At 35.8% G+C, this 19,561-nt stretch overlaps 1 protein-coding gene across 2 annotated transcripts in view; it reads left to right on the top strand.

The window, feature by feature from the left end:
• RP1 (RP1 axonemal microtubule associated) overlaps positions 1-19,561 on the top strand; it is a 216,958-nt gene that overhangs the window by 18,737 nt on the left and 178,660 nt on the right. For both annotated transcript variants that reach the window (XM_072034607.1, XM_038175398.2), the window contains exons 2-3: positions 9,107-9,757; positions 11,072-11,243. In XM_072034607.1, the coding sequence (XP_071890708.1) occupies positions 9,119-9,757; positions 11,072-11,243 (811 nt within the window). In that variant the 5' untranslated portion in view covers positions 9,107-9,118. The remainder of the gene's footprint in view (positions 1-9,106; positions 9,758-11,071; positions 11,244-19,561) is intronic.

Below are 19,561 nucleotides of genomic sequence, written 5' to 3'. Positions count from 1 at the left end.
TAGTGTAGCAACTGCCCTTTTTAAAGGAGTGACTCATACTGGAATGATAAAAATACTCAAGTGCTAAGTGTTGTTCCATATGGCTCAGACTTAAACAAAGGATGTCATTCAAGGGCCATAGGACTGCCAGTCAGGGACGGCCACACCACACACTGTTCTGACCCTGCTCTGACTCAGGATAATGCTGCAAAAAAGGCTGCTTATGTTTCTCAACCTGGGATGTTGGTTATCTGCTAAGGAAAAAGAATATATCAGCAAACATGATAATGTAATTGCTAACATTTTTTTCTTTCTTGCACATCAGTTTCATAGATGTGATTTGGATCTTGAGAAACACTGAGGACTCAAGAATGAAATTGAAAGTGTTGGGTTATATTTAGGTACTTGAGTATTTAATCAGTTTGGTCACTAACACAAAGTCCATAGACAACGGGAAGTAATAAACCAATATCATAAGGAGTAAAGATAGAATCATTTTTAAAAGTTGTTTGGATGTTGTACTTTCCTGGGCTGATCAAAAGAATTTTGGAATTTCAAAATTTCTCTTGACTTTGAAATCTTTCTTTTGACCTTTGGTTCATCCCAGGGATTGTAAAGTGTTTGCAATAGGTGCTTGACTTTTTGCTGTATAGAACAGCTTTTGCTGTATAGTACAGCTTTGTGGGCAAACTGAAGGCACTGGACTTTCAATTGTGATACCCATACTGCTGTCTTTCTAGAAGACACACTTTGAAATAGAAATGAAAATTGCTACTGATCCCTGTGGTCATTAGAGTAGATCCTTTGAGTGTATCTGTCACTGTGTTCACAAAGAACTAAGAAAAAAAATCCAAATATGAACTTTTGCTTTTCCTCTTCTTTTTGATGAAAGACATGAGCTGAAGTTAAGGACTGCCTCACATGATATGGCCATAATTTCAGCTATGAATCAGGAAACATCTGTAAGTGTGGTTTCTTCTCATGAGAAATACAAAGCATCAATATATTTTATTTCACATTATTTATTTTCCATATCTGAATGTACAGTAAAATGCCTTTTGATTAATAAACGAGCCTTTAATGCAACATGGTGCCATAAGTATTCAAATTTTCTATGTTTCATTTTCATTTGTTTCCATCATTATTTTTTCTGTTCCTGCAGTTTTGGTATGATCACCGAGTTTGATTGCAAAATTTACCTTGTAGAAACAGTGAATTTCTCTCATGAATACCTGAAGAACTTCTCGTTTCTGTGCAGTAACTCAAGGAAGCATGCAACCAAGCTTAGGAGGTATACACATACATTCAAAATGTTTGAAGATGGCAATATTACTTTCCTTTTCTGACTGTGGAGACTCCTCTGAAATCCAAATGCAGCAAATCCCCATGGACCTGGCTACAGTGCACTGAAGTACTGCCAGCCCTTCAGTTGTTTGTTACCTCTGCTTAACCAGGTATATCTCATCTTGCAGGCTTTCTTGAAGAATTGCATATATCATCCACGCTCATTCAATGCAGTCAACTGCAGTTAGCTTGCACTGCTAATATAAAAGCAGTAGTCAGCCATCTGTACACCATTTTCTGGTATGGGGAAGGTACTACAGAGCTTAGGAAAGCGGAATTTCGACAGCAAAACTTATTTCAAATCCATCTGTAGTGGGTTTACATAGCAAGGTTTTGGTAGCAGGGGGCCATAGGTATGGCTTCTGTGAGAAGAATCCAGAAGCTGCCCCATGGTAGGTAAGGGACCCTCTGCTGGCCAGAGCTGAGCCAGTAATGATGTTTGTATTTAAGAAAGGGAAAAACAAACAAACAAACAACAACAACAAAACCTGCTGTGGAACAGCAGCTGGGGCAGAGAGGGGTGAGAAGCAGCTCTGCTGCAGCCCCCCCAGATCAGTGCAGCAGGAGGGCAGGAGGTGCTCCAGGCACACAGCAGCAGTGCCCCTGGTGAAGCAGGCTGTCCCCCTGCAGCCCATGGGTCCCACATGGAGCAGATCTCCACGCTGCAGCCCGTGGAGGAGCCCCCAGTGGAGCAGGTGGATGTGGCCTGGAGGAGGCTGCGGCCCACGGAGAGCCCCCGCAGGAGCGGCCCCGGGCCAGAGCTGCAGCCTGTGGAGAGGAGCCCACGCAGGAGCAGGGGGTCTGGGGGGAGCTGCCGCCCACCCATGGGGGACCCGTGCTGGAGCAGTTTGCTCCTGGGGGATGGACCCTGTGGTACGGAGCCGTGTGGGAGCAGTGCTTGAAGAGCTGCTGCCTGTGGGCAGCTCCCACAAGCTCAGTGGGAAGGACAGCATCCCGTGGGAGGGACCCCACGTGGAGCAGGGGCAGAGAGTGACTGTGAAGGAGTGGTGGAGAGGAAGTGTTAGGGACTGACTGCAGCCCCTGCTCCCCATTCTCCTGTGCTGCTCGGGGAGGAGGCAGAAGACGGTGGATGGGGGGAAGGTTTGTTTTCTTTGTTTCTCACTTCTCTAGCTTGTTAGTAATAGGTAATAAATTCCTCTAATCTCCCCATGCTGAGTCTGCTTTACCCTTCACGATAATTGTTGAGCGATTCCCCTGTCCTTATCTTAACCCTTAAGCCCTTTGCATCATGTTTTCTCCCCATTTCCCTTTGAGAAGGGGGAGTGAGAGAGTGGTTGTTGTGGAGCTCAGCTGCCCACCCGATTGAAACCACCACACCCTCTTAGTTTAATTATCAGGTTTGTAGAATCAATTAATCATGGAATGGCTCGGGTTGGAAGGGCCCTTTAAGATCATGTAACTAGATCAGGTAGGCAAAGGCTTCATCCAGCCTGGCCTTGAACACCTCCAGGGATGGGGCATCCACAACTTCTCTTGGCAACCTGTGCCAGTGCCTCACTACCCTTACAGTGAAGATGTATGTCCTAATGTCTACTCTAAAATCTATCCTCTTTTAGTTTAAGATAATTTCCCCTTGTCCTATCATTATCTACCTGAGTAGAGTCCTTCTCCATCTTTTTTATAAAACCCCTTTAATTATTGAAAGGTCACACCAAGGTCTCCCTAGAGCCTTCTCTTCTTCAGGCTGAACACCTGCAGTTTTCTCATCATGCAGTTTTTCTTCATAGGAGAGGTGCTCCAGCACTCTGATCATCTTGTAGCACTGCTCTGGACTTGCTCTAACAGATCCACATCTTTCTCATGCTGCAAGCCCCAAACCTGGATGCAGTGCTCCAGGTGGAGCCTCACAAGGGCAGAGTAGGGGAGGACAATCACCTCCTTTGACCTGCTGGTCACACTTCTGATGCAGCCCAGGGCACAGTTGTCCTTCTGGGCTGCAAGCACACACTGCTTGCTCATGTTGAGCCTTTGGTCCACCAGAACCCCCAAGTCCTTCTCTGCACGGCTGCTTTCAATGATTTCCCCTCCCAGTCTGTACTCATGTCTGGGTGCAGCACCTTGCACTTGGACTTGTTGAACCTCATGTGGTTGGGGAGAAAATACTGGAAGAAAATAGAAGAAAAAGTTAATATTTCCTGACTTAGAAAAATTGGTACAAATCAATCACTTCTTTGCTTATACAAATCAGACACAAGCAAAGTGTCTTTCTCTATTGACAAACCGGTACAGCTGACTTAGACTAAAAATCTACTCTTTAGATAGCTGAAATCCTACCCCTTGTATTTTTATATAAATTCTATATTAGAATTTATAGGAATTATTTAAAACCAAATTGCATGTAAATATGCAAGAAAAATATTGAAATCTTGAAAAATTTCATAATGAAAGAGATAAAATATAACTATTTTTTTTTTCTTTTCTTTTTTTTTTTTTTCTTTTTTCTGTGTATGGCTAAACAATTATAATGCCTTAATGATAAGGAATTAATAAATAAATAAGCCAGTATATATGTCTAATGTCTAGAAGTCTAATGATTCTTAAAAAATAAAAGCAAAATTGCAGTCCTTCCCATTAAAACAAAGTATTGAACAATCAATAACGCTTACTCTTAACTCGTAGGAAACAATAAAAAAGGACCAAGAAAGACACTGAGTACAGGTTAAAAGTCATGTTTAGTATCTGAACTGGGAACTGAAGATGTTCTGGAGATAAACAGGCATATAATTCAAAAGTGAAAATGACAGCAACCCAGAAAATTGCAATCCTATTTGCAACTGCAATTTCAATCACTGTAATGTTTTCTCATGTGGCCTGATTTTGCATTGGTACATTTTCAGGACTAATATTATATTCCCCAATTTTTATTTACAAAATACAGAAAGAACATCTATTCTGCAAATATTAATGTCTAATTCTTATCCTGTCATTTTAGTAGTTTCATGAATGTTAGTGACCTGAACATATGAAAAGTGCTTTTGTGTAGATACTTTCCATTACAGGACTGTGATAATCTTTTGTGCTGTTAGCTCTGAGTCTAAGTCTAATAGGAATTGAAAGCAATTCCTATTAATGTTATTTTTACTATGAAGTTGATTATTTCTTCTGTATTTTCAGAGTATGAGTTTTTTTTTTTTGTTGTTCATAATACAAGAAGAAATGCAGTGAAGCTTTTAAGTTACATATGTCTGTACAAAAGGCTTTGTGAGCCTTTTGAAATCTTACAGAATTAAGGGGCACTCATACCATTAAAGGGTGATACTTGTTTATCTTCTTCACCAGGCTGCAGAAGTATTATGCAGTGGGACCCAAATTCCAATGGTGCACAGAAACAACGGATTAGTTTGTTATTAAAAGTGGCTTTACATGCACCGGAAAGCTAATGAGACTAGCAGTGGTATCTTAAATCATGCCCTTAAAATAAAAAGAAAAATGTGAAAAATTTGGTTAAAAAGTTATAAGACATCAGAACACTCAAACACTTAGAATTCATGAATATCCAGATGTTCCTTCTGCTGATAAATATGTTTGGTAATCGGTGTAAGCTATTGGGGAAGATGTATATGAGTATAAACAGAATATTGGTGGGAATATAAGCAGGACATTAGCTGAGAAACATTAAGGACCTAAAAAATTATATTAATATAATATTTAAGAAAATGTTGATAGCAAAATATCTACAAGATCATCTTTTAATATTTTTACCTGCATATCTTACAAAAGTGGAACAAAATCAGCATTTAAAAACTTCTATGGGTATTGGACTCTCTGCTAAACAAAACAGTTAAAAAGTCATTGTGGTATGCAATGGGAGCGTGTACTGAGCAGTGTTTTTGTTACTGTTATACACAGCTAGTTTTGAGAGCCTGCTATAATCTTGATTAAGTAAAGAAGCTCTAAATCAGATTATACATCTGGTAGTAATTAGACAAAACAGCATCCGGAGACGTAGTACTTCCACTGGAAAAAAAAATCAACAACAACAAAAAAATCAACAAAAACCCAACCCAACATTCAGTGGTATAATAAAATTACAGTCATACATTATTCCCTTGTATCTTCATGAACTATATTCACGCACATTTATTTTCATTACAGCATCCTTTCGCCAATATGCTGATCTGAGGAATGCACCATAGATGACAAACTATGTCAGACCATGCAATCGGACCATGCAATGTTTTATTGTGTGTTGTGAAAAAAAAAAAAAAGTAGAATTATTTTCAGTACGATATCTGAATAGAGAAGATATGGGAGAATCTTTAGCACAAAGAGGATCATCTTGACCAGGTGGTTGAACAAAAGCAACAATTAATGTCAGGAGATAGTTAATAGTCTCAGAAAGTGATTGGTAGAAGCACCACCTCATTTTACATTTTTATCACTACGAAATATTCTTTGAAGAATATCAACAGACAGATTAAAATATCGATTAGATGACCTATGTTCCCCATCTCCATTTTTATTTAATGTGGTTCTGTGAGTCTTTTGATAGACTTAAATAAAAATTATATAAATTAAACATTTAAAAGGAAAAATAACGTTTAAAAATAATATAAGAGGACTTGCTGAATGAGATGGTAGACAGTCTGTTCTGAACAATGGCTACCTAAGGTGAACCTAGTCTGATGATTAACATTAGCCAAGATTAAGCAAATGGATTATGATGTTTTCTTCTAGCTGAGTGCACTTGGAATAAGACTGAGGATGTTCATTTCATATGGCATAGGCAATCACATGTACAATATATGAATCTCTGAAAACAAGCTATTTTTTTTATTTACAGAAGTTGTGACAGTGGGTGAGTATAATGAAATTATATGCAATACTTAACAGCTAAAAGACGTTAGATATATTCTTATAGCTCAGAATAAACTGTTCCACTTAGTGTCATTATAAAATCAAGCAGCTTTATGCAAAAACTTTGAACAACTGATTTTGGTTTATGAGAATGCAGGCAATGAGATTAATTTCTGAATTCTGTTCTAGTTTCTTGCAGAGTCAAAATTTTAATATTGTAATTGTCGTGCTATCTTAGACATTCTGGGTGATGTAAGATCATCTGATTATAGCTTAATTTTAGAAGAAAATTGTTAGAATGTGACAACCTGTAGAATGAAATTGCAACTTCTACAACATGTTGATTATTAATTTGTTGACATATTTAATTTTTGTATGCATGATGATAAAATGAAACTGTAAGGTATCTGAAAGATGAATAAGTAATTTCCACCTTTAAAATTAATACTAGGAAGTATTCGTGCATGGTGTGCTATGCATCCATCAGTTCCCTGTCAAAACTATATATCATTCATTTTCTGTTTTGCTAAAGAAGACTTCTTTTCCTTAGATACTTTTGTAAATTCAAATTACTTCGTGTTTATAATGAAAACTGACATTTTGCTTTCTGTATTTTGTCTTTGTTTGTTTTGGATTCTGTTGCTGGTAGTGTCAATATGCAGTCTAATAATTATCTCTATGTAAACTGTATTGTATTTCTCTTCCAAATATTGGTTACATAACTGAATGTTTTACATGAGTACAAATGTCCAGCACAACTTCTAAGAGTCTAATTCAAAAGCAGTTATTATCAGTAGCCTTATCAGCCAGCCTTAGTCTGGTTGAAAGGGCATGCAGATCACTGAGGAACTTTTCTTCTGTTACAAATACCTTCTTTTGTGTGGATCATTTTCTCTGAAATGTAGAAAAATTCTTGTTCCAGCTAGCAACATAAATGCCCTGAATAGATTTCCTCTAGGAACATCACTGTGTACAGAATAAGACATGAGACGTAAAAATGTCTGGTCTAGATTGTGCCCCTAGAGTCTTAACTCTAAAACCTCTTAACTCTAAAACTGTTTAGAACTGTAATGAAAATTGAGGCAGCTAATGAACAGAGGTGTCAAAAATGAACAATTGTATCTCTCAGTGATTTCAGCAGAAGTGGAGCTCCACCCCATGATAGAAAGCAAGCCTCTTCATCATGAACTAGCTTGTATAACTTGCTGCAGCCAAGCTTGTACATTTCTTCCTGCATATTCCTTATGGTTATTGTTATTAATTTAGACCTAAATGTATTATTATTAGACCTAATTCTATCTTTGTATACATCATTCTCATACAGATCTCTTTGTTTTTTTTTTTTTTTGTTTTGTTTTTTGTTTTTTGTTTTTTTTTTTTTTTTAATTTTAATTTTAACACTTAAAATGAGTAAAATTTGCACCATAGATAGTATATTACAATTTTACTTTCTTCCTGTGCCGTGATCATTGTTCAAAATAAATAAATAACTATGTATATATATATATACATAAATTGTTAATTGTATAGTGACAGGAACATTTAAGAAGTTATTAACTCTCAGTGAAGGCAAAACACCCAAGCTGAAAACAGTGCTTTTAAGGAAAAGCTTTAAGAACACACTTATAGAGAATCTTGACAAATTTGACTTTATTTGAATCTTGACTATCTTGAAAAATGGTAACATTTTCTTATCAGTTTCAGAACTGAAGTATTAAAGTAGTAGAATATGTCAAAATATTGTTTTCCATAGCTTCAGTAAGAAAAACACACAGTAGTCAGGAGAGGTTGTTCCATTAGTGAGTATGGCAACTGCATCAAGGTGACATTGACAAAGAATTTAATTTACATTATTTTGATGACAAACATATTCCCTGAGACTACTAGTCAGCTTTTTAGTAAAACTGTGCTAGAAGCTCATCTTCCAGGCTGATAAGTTGACTATAAGTTTCTACCCTGTGCTCTAGCCAAAGCAAAGCAATCATTAAGATAAAGCAAATTTATTCAATAAATGATTGTCATTAAAGTATGTATGTAGATTGGATTAAAATGAAAAGGCTATTATGAGAGTACTCCATTTTCAAGCAGGAAGACATTTGATATAGTTGTAAGAAACAATATGTTATTTGAAAGAACAGTATGTAAACGTTTTAACCATAGCAAACTACTACTTTTACTGAAGAATACCTGAAATGTAGTGTCTTTATAGAGGATTTAAAGACTTTTCTCTTAATAAAAAATCATATTTGATCAGTAGGTTTTCACTCAGTATAAATGAAAATATTGAAGTGGTTGATTTATTTATCATGAAAGATAAAACACGCAATAAAATAGCAAGTGATCTGGTACAGATGATATGGTACGTGATTTGTACATCTTTAAGATGTACCATAACATTAACATTTTTTGGGCCTTATTCTGGTGTAATTTACAACATAGTAAATCAGGAGCCTTTTCCCTGAATCCAATGTATTTGTCCTGGTGTAAAACTAATAGATGAGATCATAGTAAATTACATTGTCTTTCAGTTTTGTTATTTTGGACTGAGTATGGCTTATGCCTAGGCATGAATTGCTTCTTCTTCACAAAGATTTTGCTAATATATTAAATATGAAATGCGGTCATTAGCTTCATCCTCAAGGAAAAAAAAAACTAATTATCATTCTGGACTAGGTACCTTCTTCCAAGGAAAGTTCTCTTGTACCAAAATGATAAGAGATTTGAAATTACCTTGGAGAGTGTTGGGAATACTTGCAAGCAGAGCTATGCTAACTTAATCTGACAGTACTGGAGTCTTTGTGGAATTTAGAGATAACAGCTTGGATCCATTTAAATCCAATGATTTTTGGCACAACTTGTTGCTGTTCATTTCTTATAATTCTCTTTCTGCACCTTTCAAAATTAAGACTGTCTTATTGCTAGTCATGTGAAAACTTACATCCGTGTCCTCTTTTTTTCCCCCCAGATTGCTGTCAAAATGAGTGAAACTCCTTCAACTAGTTACTCAGTGAATCAGCCAAACTCCTCTGAGAGTGAACAGAGTTTATCTACACGCCATTTCAATGTTACTGAACCTGTAGTGGCCAAACGGATCTGTTTCTATAAAAGTGGAGATCCTCAGTTTAATGGAATCAAAATGGTCATTAATAACCGGTCTTACAAAACATTTGATGCCTTGCTGGATAGCTTATCCAAAAGGGTCCCATTACCTTTTGGAGTAAGGAATATCAGTACACCAAAAGGGAGACACTGCATCACCAATCTTGAAGACCTCGAAGATGGAAAATCTTATATTTGCTCCCATCAGAGGAAAATGAAGCCTATCAACCTAGAACGGGCTAGCAAAAAGCCATTGCCTTGGCAGATCAGTAGGCCCGTCAGCGCTCGCCGTCGTGCTGTGCAATTAGCAAGGGAGAATGAAATTGGATTTGGACACAGAGAAAGAAAAATAACAACTCCTAAAAAGATGCTTGTTTTCAAAAATGGAGATGTAAGACTCAGACGCACCATAATTCTGGGAAAGAAAAATACACAAACCTTTGAGGCCTTTCTGGACTATATGAGTGAATTAATGCAATATCCAGTCGTGAAACTATATACCACTGATGGCAGAAAGGTGAGAATAAGAGAAGTGATGAATTTTGCTTCTAGGTTATTTTTCACTAAAATAAAATAAAATAATAAAAAAAGTGACTTTTTTCAATTGTAAACTAGAGACACTGGCCTGGTATAGTATCTAATGTGCTGAATTTCAGCTGTTGCCTTTCTATGGTTGTTCCCCTTTAGGAAGGCTACTAGCTTGAAGGAAATAAATATACATGAATCTAGCAATAACAGAGAAACAAGTGGGGATATTGTATTTCAAGTCTTCATGAAAAGTCACTTTTCTTTTTCTTACTTAGGTCTCTTTCATGCATTCTTTCAGTTATATATTTTTTCCCTATTTAAACAGAAATTTACCTTAGTCTTAAAGCTGTTTTCTGTGATTTTTAAAGCTGTAAAATATTATAGGTAGTATCTAATAGCCATAACTACTTTATTATTACACATACGTTTTGCCATTAATGCCTTAGAACTAGGAGACCTTATATTTTACAGTATCTAAACTGCAGACCAAATTTGGTACCTCTAAACCCGGATGTTGCAGCAATAATAATCCTGAATTTCATTTTACACACTGTTCTATATAAGTTTATCGCATTTAGTGCTTTTCCTGCATGTTGTTTAACTGGAAAGAAGGACTTGTGATCATACCTCTCTCAGACATCAGGTATCTGGAAAGGGAATTCCATGCAGAGTGCTTGTTCAAGGGAAATCTTGTGTTTTCCCTCCGTTTGGTCAAGATCTGTATTAGGTTGGGAAACTCTCCCTATCTCCTATGTCAGTGAAATGCAATTTTCAAGCCTTATCTTGCAATATATTTTGGAACATAAATTCAAATCTGTTAGTCAAGGCCCTGAACAACTTGATCCAAAGTTAGACCTGTTTTGTATACTAGATGACCTCCAGACATCTTTTCCAATACATATTTTGTGATTCTGTTCAGTTCCACCATGGCAGTACATGTGAAATGTTTGTGATGTATTCTGAATTTTCCTTTTCTTCCTCTGAATAGATGTTCATATATATACCTACCTTCAAATTCATAGTCTTATTCCATGGTTATGATTGATCACTCTTCATTGATGAAATAAAACAACATATGCAAGCAATGACATTATAAGAAAATTTTGATCTGTATCCAAGTGTTGTTTCTTGAAGTCAGAACAGAGATAAGAATTGCCTTATAGGAACTGAAAAATTAATTCTATTCTGTGATACATATTTAATAGACAGCTGCAAAATGATGTAGAGACTAAGAAGTGAAGATATTACAGCACAAAATGGATAAATCTCTTACTTTTTTTTTTTTTTTTTTTTTTTTTTTCAGGTTCCTAATCTTCAGGCCCTGATATTGTGCTCTGGAGCTGTAGTCGCAGCAGGGAGAGAGCCTTTTAAACCAAGCAATTATGATTCCCTTGGGTATTCACGACCAGCTAAATTGCTTGGAATTGCAAATCGTGTGTACCCAAAAGCAAATGCCAAGTCAGAAAGTGAAAACAGTAAGTTCTTTGAATTAATTTTTATTCTATTATTTGGTTTATCTCTCTCAGTATAAGACATAAACCATGACAATCTTACTGGGATCAAGGATATTCTAAAAGGACAGCTGAAAATTTATCTGTAGGCATAAGAAAGATGAAAGTGTTAATTTTCATTTTAAAACATGTTTCTTCTCATGCAGCTAGCATGCATATTTTGTCTCAAACTGACTTATTTAGAACATGGATACGAATCTATATGTATATTTTGTTGTAATGCACTTGATTGTCATTGTCATTAATTTTTTGGCATCACATTTATTAACAGTGGAGGTAAAATAAATCCTACAGGTTACTTCAGAGTTCTTAACTGGCTGAATTTATTGAGGAAAACTTTTGTGCTGTTTTTAGGACCTAGCAAATGGGGATTTGACTTGTCATTATCATGACTTTTTTTCCCATGTTCCATGCTCCACATAAGCATGAAAACCATTACAGCACTCATCCACTTACAAACTCAACATGTTTTTGTGAAGCTGCATCCTATAGGAAATTCCAAATCCTTATGACTGTAATATAAGCTTTTTGGTTAAGTTTTGGAAAGGATACACAAATACATACTTTCACTACTCAAGGAGTTGTGTCACTGACAAGAGTCAGTGTGTGTGAGTTGGCCAGTGGATGGTCAAGAATTGTTTTTGTCCTGAGACTTTCCGTGGTAATCCTCACTATGTCATGGAGCACATTGCTACATGAGGCACTACTATTTACTTAAAGGTGTTTTTTCCACATCCCTCATAGTTCATTATGTCTCTACTAAACTACTCATTTTAGTTTTTCTCATACTTCATGTTCTTTGACATTCCACAGCTTCAGAGCTGTTGGTCTGGTCTCCATTAAAGGAGTTAGTCTAAAATATTTCATGGGAAAGCATATGCATGGGAAACTCAGAGCATTCCCGCTGAAATTATAGACACCTATCTATAATATCAATGTGTCAATCATGAAAGTCTTTTTATAAAAACTTTTGTCACTTTCTTGAGCAAAACATGCTTAAATTCAAGTAATGTGAGATAAGTTAGTATTAGTTATGTTAAAATAGCTTCCTGCAAGCAAAACCTTTCAATTAAATTAAAACTTCTATATATTTAGGTATCAGTAACAGTTGTAGATGTCTTTGTGTGGGTGTACATGCACCATTTCACTCACAGATATGCTTGGAAGACAGCAAAGTTTTATTTTTACCTTATTTTCTTTTATCTCTCACCTCTTCAGTGACAACCATAAGAAAGAGATAAGTCATTTTTTAAAGAGACAAATTATTAAAGGTTAATCAAATGACTGAATGTCTAAAAGTATTCTCCTTGACTTTACTGTGTTTTGCACCACTTACATCTAGAGTACTGTAGCATAAAATGTACATGTATCTCAGAATGTTATGATTTAAATTCAGATTTTATAAGCAGTTCAAGCGCTTCAATGTTTACTTATCTATAGGGGACTGAAAATGTAGCCTTTAGTCACGTGTGTCAATGACACTACTCAAAGCAATGACACATGCTGCAGATTGTTGAATTAATCCCAGAGATATATATTTAGACCACGACTGACACATTTTAGCACTAACTGTAAGGACTAATAGGAGGTGATATGTTAGCAATTGTCAGGGCATGGAAAAGATGTAAATTTAGTAGCCTGAAGGCCCAACAGATGCAGGTCTGTGAACTTCTTAAAAAAAGTTCAAAGTAGCCTCAACTCCCAAATGAGTATAAAAGGAAAGAATTTAGAAAATGTAGTCTGTTTTTTTTAGTCTGTGGAGCTTCAGATAGGACTATTGCTCAGGCATTAGAAAGGGCCTGTTGAAAAAATATATGATGTGGAAAAGTAGTTAAACCTTTGATGTTCTATTAAAAATTGGTTGTATTTCTCTCTTGAACAACTTCTGAAAATTAATAGCAAAATTAGATATGATTTTTTTTCTATTTCTTTTTCTTTTATTTTTCTTTCTAATACTCTAGAAAAAAAAAAAAAACAAACACAACTTCATTAGGTTCTTTTGTACTAATTTATCTCCTTTCTTTCTTTCTTTTTTTTTTTTTCTTTTGCTGCCTGTCTGCTGTCTTACCATCTGGATCCTTATCCATGATATCTGTCTGCTCTACTTTCCAACTATTGAATGAATTTGGATTCTTTCAATGTAATTATTGGTAGCGAGAGTTGAAGTGATCTCTAGCTCTAGATCTCAGATATTCTCAGTTTCTTCTGGTAAAGAGTCCAGCAACGATAACAACTCAAATGATAACAACTCAGAGTCTTCCTATGTTACAGCCAATCATAATGGTATAGGAGAAAATCAGTCAGTTAATGGGGAAGAATTATCTGTGGCACAGTTTGAAGATGACATTGAGAAATCTGTTCACCTTAATCAAGATGGCAGTATGACAGTGGAAATGAAAGTTCGATTCAAGATTAAAGAGGAAGAAACCATTAAATGGACAACAACTGTAAGTCGCGCTGGCCTTTCAGGTGACAAAAATGTTACCATTTGCAATTCTGCAATGGCTGCAGAAGACTGCTTATCTAATGTAAATATGTCAGAACGTACAGAACCAATGGACACTCCATTTTTGGACAGCTACAATAAAGGAGATGGAGACTCATCAAAACAATTCAATGAAGAAGTCTCAGGCAAAGAATCAGAATCTGATTTAAAAATGGATGGTTATAATATCCATCAGAAGAGCAAGTCTGAAGATCTAGATATAAGCAATGTACCTGAGGATAATATCAGACCTCGCTTTTATAGGCCTCCCACCCCTGGGCCAAGACGTGTTAGACAAAAGAAAGCAGTAGTTGAAAGTGTCACCTTGGTATCTGAGAAAGAGGTTCAGGAAAAGACAATAGGACAGTTTTCCTATAGTGAGGAAATACAGAATGGAGAAAACAAATCTGAGTATTGCATGGTAGCACATTCAAGCAGAAAAAAATCAAGTGTCAGTAATCCAAAGTTTAGTGAGATGAGTGACAATGACATATTAAGGCTTTCTTCAGAGAATATAAAAGAAGAAATGCTTTTTAAAGTAAGCCACAAAAGTCATGATTTAACCACAAATAGGAAGACATTAGATGTGCCTGATGACAATGAATTGGTACAGAACATACTGGAGAAATCAGTTGTGGAGCAAGGTGTGTATAATAGCTTAGTATCAACCTGCAAAGCTAACATCAGTGGTTTCATACCATCATCAAAAAATTACCAGGCAGCTAGGCCAGTTTCAGCAGATCATATCCACGAATTATGTGATATTAAACAAATAAAAAGGTCACTGAGTTCTTACATTGGATATTCAGAATTATCTCGGTCAAAAAATGAAGAAAGAAAATGCAAAGCTTCCAGTTTATTAACTTCTCAAAATTCAGTGCATTCAGTCTGTCCTGAACACAATGAGATGGAGAAAATGATAGCTTCATGTAGTAAAGCACCTGAGAAAATAAATCCAACAACTGCATTCTCTCCTGTTAGTGAAAGTGAGAATCAGATCAGTGTCAGGGCCGAATCTTTGACAGCATCTCATCTGATTGATGAAAGCCAATCTGCATCTTCCCTTACTAAAAAGAAGAAGAGAAAATTATTGTCTAACTTTCTAGAGAAAGGTATATATGAAAATCAAAAAGATAAAGAAATTTCAGGGATAATTAAAAGTGAAGACATGCTTGTCACAAGCAAAACTACACAAGTTTCCACAACCCAGGATAATTGTTCTGAAATGCTTCAGAAAAAAGAAATGGAATTACTTGTAAAAAGCAATGATAGGTCTGACAATTCAGACAAAAGCATATGTCCTGAAGATGATTATGATCCCCATAATTCAGTGGAACAAAATGGATTATCACCTAATGAAAAAACAAGAACTAAGAAACGGTTGGCTGAGGTAAAATCAAAGTCAGGCAAAAAAAATAGTTCCCTTTTGTCTGTAAAGAGTGAAGATGATCTAATGACAGCTGATTCAAAAAATGAAACTGAAAACAGTCAGGATACACAGAGTACTGTGAAAGAAGGCAAGCATCTCACAACTAATTCTATTGAACAGACACCTAACTTGGCAATGATTTCAAAGACATTGTCAGAAGTGCCAAAGGTTCATAAAGTAGAAAAAGGAAGGGAGGATAACATTTTGGAAAATTTGTCATTAAAGAAAGAGAAAAAGCAAAAGAAGATGAAGAAAAATTTAAGTAAAGGTGCAAATAAATTAAATATGTCAGAGAGCTCCATTACAGTAGAGGCTCTGAAACAAGAGAATTTTCAAGAGGAGATTGTTGAGCATTCACTTGAAAACTATGTCCAAACTTGGCTGAAAAACCTGTCACCAAATGCTGTCTTACCCCCTATAAAGAAAAAAGAGGTGAATGTGGATAATAGCGATGTCTGTCATGTTTCTAAAGAAAACACTGATGCTTTTATAGATAAAGAAGCTAAATTTATTACAAATACAATGCACGTGACTGGAAAAAAACACCTGTTTGAACATAATCAAAACAAAAAAACATTAAAGCCTCTTTTTGAATTGGGAACTTTAGAAGAATCATCCAAATATTCACATCAAAACCAAACTGACTCTTTGATTTGTGGTAATACAACAATGGTAGAAGAATCCAAGTATTTACTACAGTCAGAATTTCATCATGACAGTCAACTGCACGTGTTTCATGAAACACATGGCAATGATAAAAAGGCGTCAGAGCCTGATATTCAAGACACAGATCTGTGCCATAGAAAAAAATCTGAAGTTGCTGTTCAAGTTGATTGTTCGATTGTCAGTGAGAAAATGGGAACTGATATTCAGAATAATTGTATGTCTAGTATGCTGCTTCGCGAGTTACAATCAACTTTGCTTGGTCTCCAGAAAGAGCACGCTGGATGTATAGGAAAAACATACAGTCTTTCAGATATTTCTCCTCCAGCTTTTGGTTCTTCCTCCAATCTCCTCCTAGCTTGGCTACTAGTACTGAGTCTGAGAGAGAGCTTGATTGGTACAACCAAAGATGATATGCAAAATGCTACCTGTAACTGTTCTGAAGTAATTACACAGTTACAGGTTCTGAAACATGCAACAGTTATGCAAAAAGTTGATGAACTGAAGGCTGCTTTCTCACATTTTCAAGAAACAACAGAACATAACTTATTACATGCTGTGAAGGAATTCAAAAAACAGGATTCCACACACTGCCATGAGAATATACCCATACTTGAAAATCATAATGTTATACATTTGCATGAAGAAGAAAAATCAGTTGAACCTTGTATTGAAAAGAACAGTTTAACTTCTGAAGAAGCTCTAACATTATCAGGTGAATTTGAAAGCTATTCAGATATACAGGAAGAGCTTTGTAGAGCAACAGAGATTTCAGATTTGAGTGCTTCGAAAACACAACTAGATGGTCAATATGCTGATACTAACTCTGTTAAATGTAATCTTTCATCAGCTATAGAGCCATCTGAAACAAATGAAGAAATGGCTTATAATCTAAATGAAAAGCCTCATGACATAAACATTAATGAAGAGTCAGATACTTCAGTAGAGCCTAATTCAACAGTTCACAGTGTAACTTCTAATGATAAAAATTGCATTTTAGATCAGGATACTTCTGAGATAGAAGGTGAAAAATATATTGTAGATGTTATTACTCATCAAAGGGAAGATGAAAAAGTTGATCCAAAGTCAACAGGTAATGACAAAAGAACAAACAATCAACTTAAACTAGTTGCTGACACCTCTGCAGAATATAATTATGAGGATTGTTCTGTACAGGAAGGGAAGGATGACACAGAAACTTGTGAGGAAACCTCTGAGAGGTTATCTACAGTCTCTCCATTATCTTTTTGTTATGAATCTAAGCAAATTACAGAATGTGATATGAGTGAAGGAGAACAGAAATTGCAAGTAGACGAATTGGAGAACAAAACATGTTCAGACACTTCTGAATTAAAAAAATGCTTAAAAAGTCCTGCTACTTCAGACTGGTCAGATTACAGACCAGATACTGAGGAGAGTGATTGTAACTTCAGAGCATCCAGTGATTTGACCAATGAAAGTGGAGAAGAAGCAATACTTGAAAAACATTATAATACTGGCTATGTAAAAAGAACTATTGAACGACTCTATGGTAAGACAGAAGCTTCATTTAAGCCTGACTTTCAGAAAGGATTTCCTTACATGTCCAAAACATTACAGAAAGATGCTGAAGAATTCAGCTCTGCAGTGGTGAAAAAGAACATTCAATTTTTTCAAGAACCTAGGCCTTGTTTTGCAGAGAAATTTTCACATTCTTCATTGTCATCACAAGAATTTCCAGAAATCATTAGCAAAGATGAAACTACACGGAGAAAAGAACGTATTTCTTCACCAACTACTCCTAATGGAGAAGAGACAAATTATATTAATGACAACTCAGGGGAACCTCCAAAGCAACATTGTCAACCTAGTGTACATGCTAATGAAGAGGAAGGAATATTGATTGATAAAGGCAAATGGCTTCTCAAAGAAAACCATTTGATAAGAAGATCACCACCTGAGCGGACTGGAATGTATGGCAATTTGGATACAACATCAACAGACACGGTGCTTGATACTAACAGTGATGATGCTCCATACTCACACTTTGGCAATCTGAATCAGTATCCAGTCCTCAATGAAGTATCTTCTTCAGAGCTTGAAGAGATGGCTAAGCCCTCTAAAAATTTTTGCAACTACTTCAACATGCCTCACAGTAGTGATTCAGACCCTCTACGGGATGACTTAAGTAGGGAAAGCAAACTTTGCCTCAATGGAAAAATCACCTCCCGTCCTGTAGGGAACAAAGAAAAGATCAAACCTTCAGTCATGGTAGGTTCTACTTCCACACATCTTTCCACAGAAGCTGATACCAATTTTCCAGCCTTTACATCTGTAGAATTTAGATTGCCTGATAACAAGGTGCATCCATTGGAACAGCCTTTAAATGATGAACCCATACGATCTCAGCCAACTGATGTTAGCAATGCTAACAGAAATGCTCTTCAGGAAGATTCTCTGGATAAGCTCCATGCTATATGTGGCCAACATTGTCCAATACTGACGGTGATGGTTACACCAATTAATGAGGAGCAGAGAGGATATGCTTACCAAAAGGCATCTGATATTGAGAACCAGATGGGTCTATGTTTGTTAGCCAGTAAGAGTGAACATTTACAATGGTTAGGCAAAGATTTAGTAAAAGATGAAAATAATTACGTGACCCTGAAGAGGAACTTCATCAATAAGATTGCCAATAATATTTTTACCAGGTATTATGCTAATAACACTATAGATTTTATTAGTAACATTGGGATACTTACATCTTCAACTCTGAAAGACAAGAGCAATTTAAGGAGGTTACATGGTATAAAGAATATGAATTTAAAGCCTATGGAAGTCAGCATTTGTAAAGACAACGTATCCAAGCACATGCCCAGTGATTATATGGTGGACACAAAGAGTAAGCCACCCAACACAAAGCCAGAAATATGCCAAATATTAAGAATGAGCCCAATTCACATTGTTGGAGAAAAATTGTCTCCCTTGTTGACAGATCAAGCAGAAACCTGTCATTCTGAAATATTTCTAAAATGTGACACTTTTATAAATAACATTGAACATACTGCCTCTGAAAATATGAAAAATGCAAAGGCCTTTTCTAAAGAAGAAGAAGAAGGAGGAGGAAGAGGAGGAGAAGGAGAAGAAGGAAAAGAAGGAGAAGAAGAAAGAGAAGAAGGAGGAGGAGAAGGAGGAGGAGAAGTTTGCTTTTGTGCCATGGACAATGGATACAGCAAAGATAAGAAAGACATGTAATAGAGGTCTTGGAAGTTCCATAACATCAGATTAGTGACAACTTCAATAAAAATATTATCAAAATAAACTGCTGAATGCCACATCCAATAAAACTTCCAATGTGAATACAACCCAGATAAATGTAAAACATAACGGTGTATCTTTATGGAAATATACATAATAGCTTAGTTTATTTATTTATTTATTTTTTGTCAGAAACAACATAGGAAAAACCAAACAAATAAACATACAAACTGTTCTAATGGTGGTTTCTTAGCTAAAAGAAAAAAATATTTTCTCTTAAATGTTATCTGTTCAGACATATTTAGTAATATACAAACCATGTCTTCTGTAGAGAAAAAACTACTACTAATTAAACAAACAAACAAACAAACAAAAAATCAAATTTTAAATATCTGCCTAAATTCTAAGATAAGATACTTATATTCCATGACTTTCAAGAAAGAGTTTGAGAACTACCATTCCATGTAA

This window comes from Anas platyrhynchos, chromosome 2 (genome assembly GCF_047663525.1).
Source record: "Anas platyrhynchos isolate ZD024472 breed Pekin duck chromosome 2, IASCAAS_PekinDuck_T2T, whole genome shotgun sequence".
Classification (NCBI taxonomy): Eukaryota; Metazoa; Chordata; class Aves; order Anseriformes; family Anatidae; genus Anas; species Anas platyrhynchos.
Note: the sequence above shows the minus strand (reverse complement) of the source record. Positions and strands in the feature narration are given on the sequence as shown.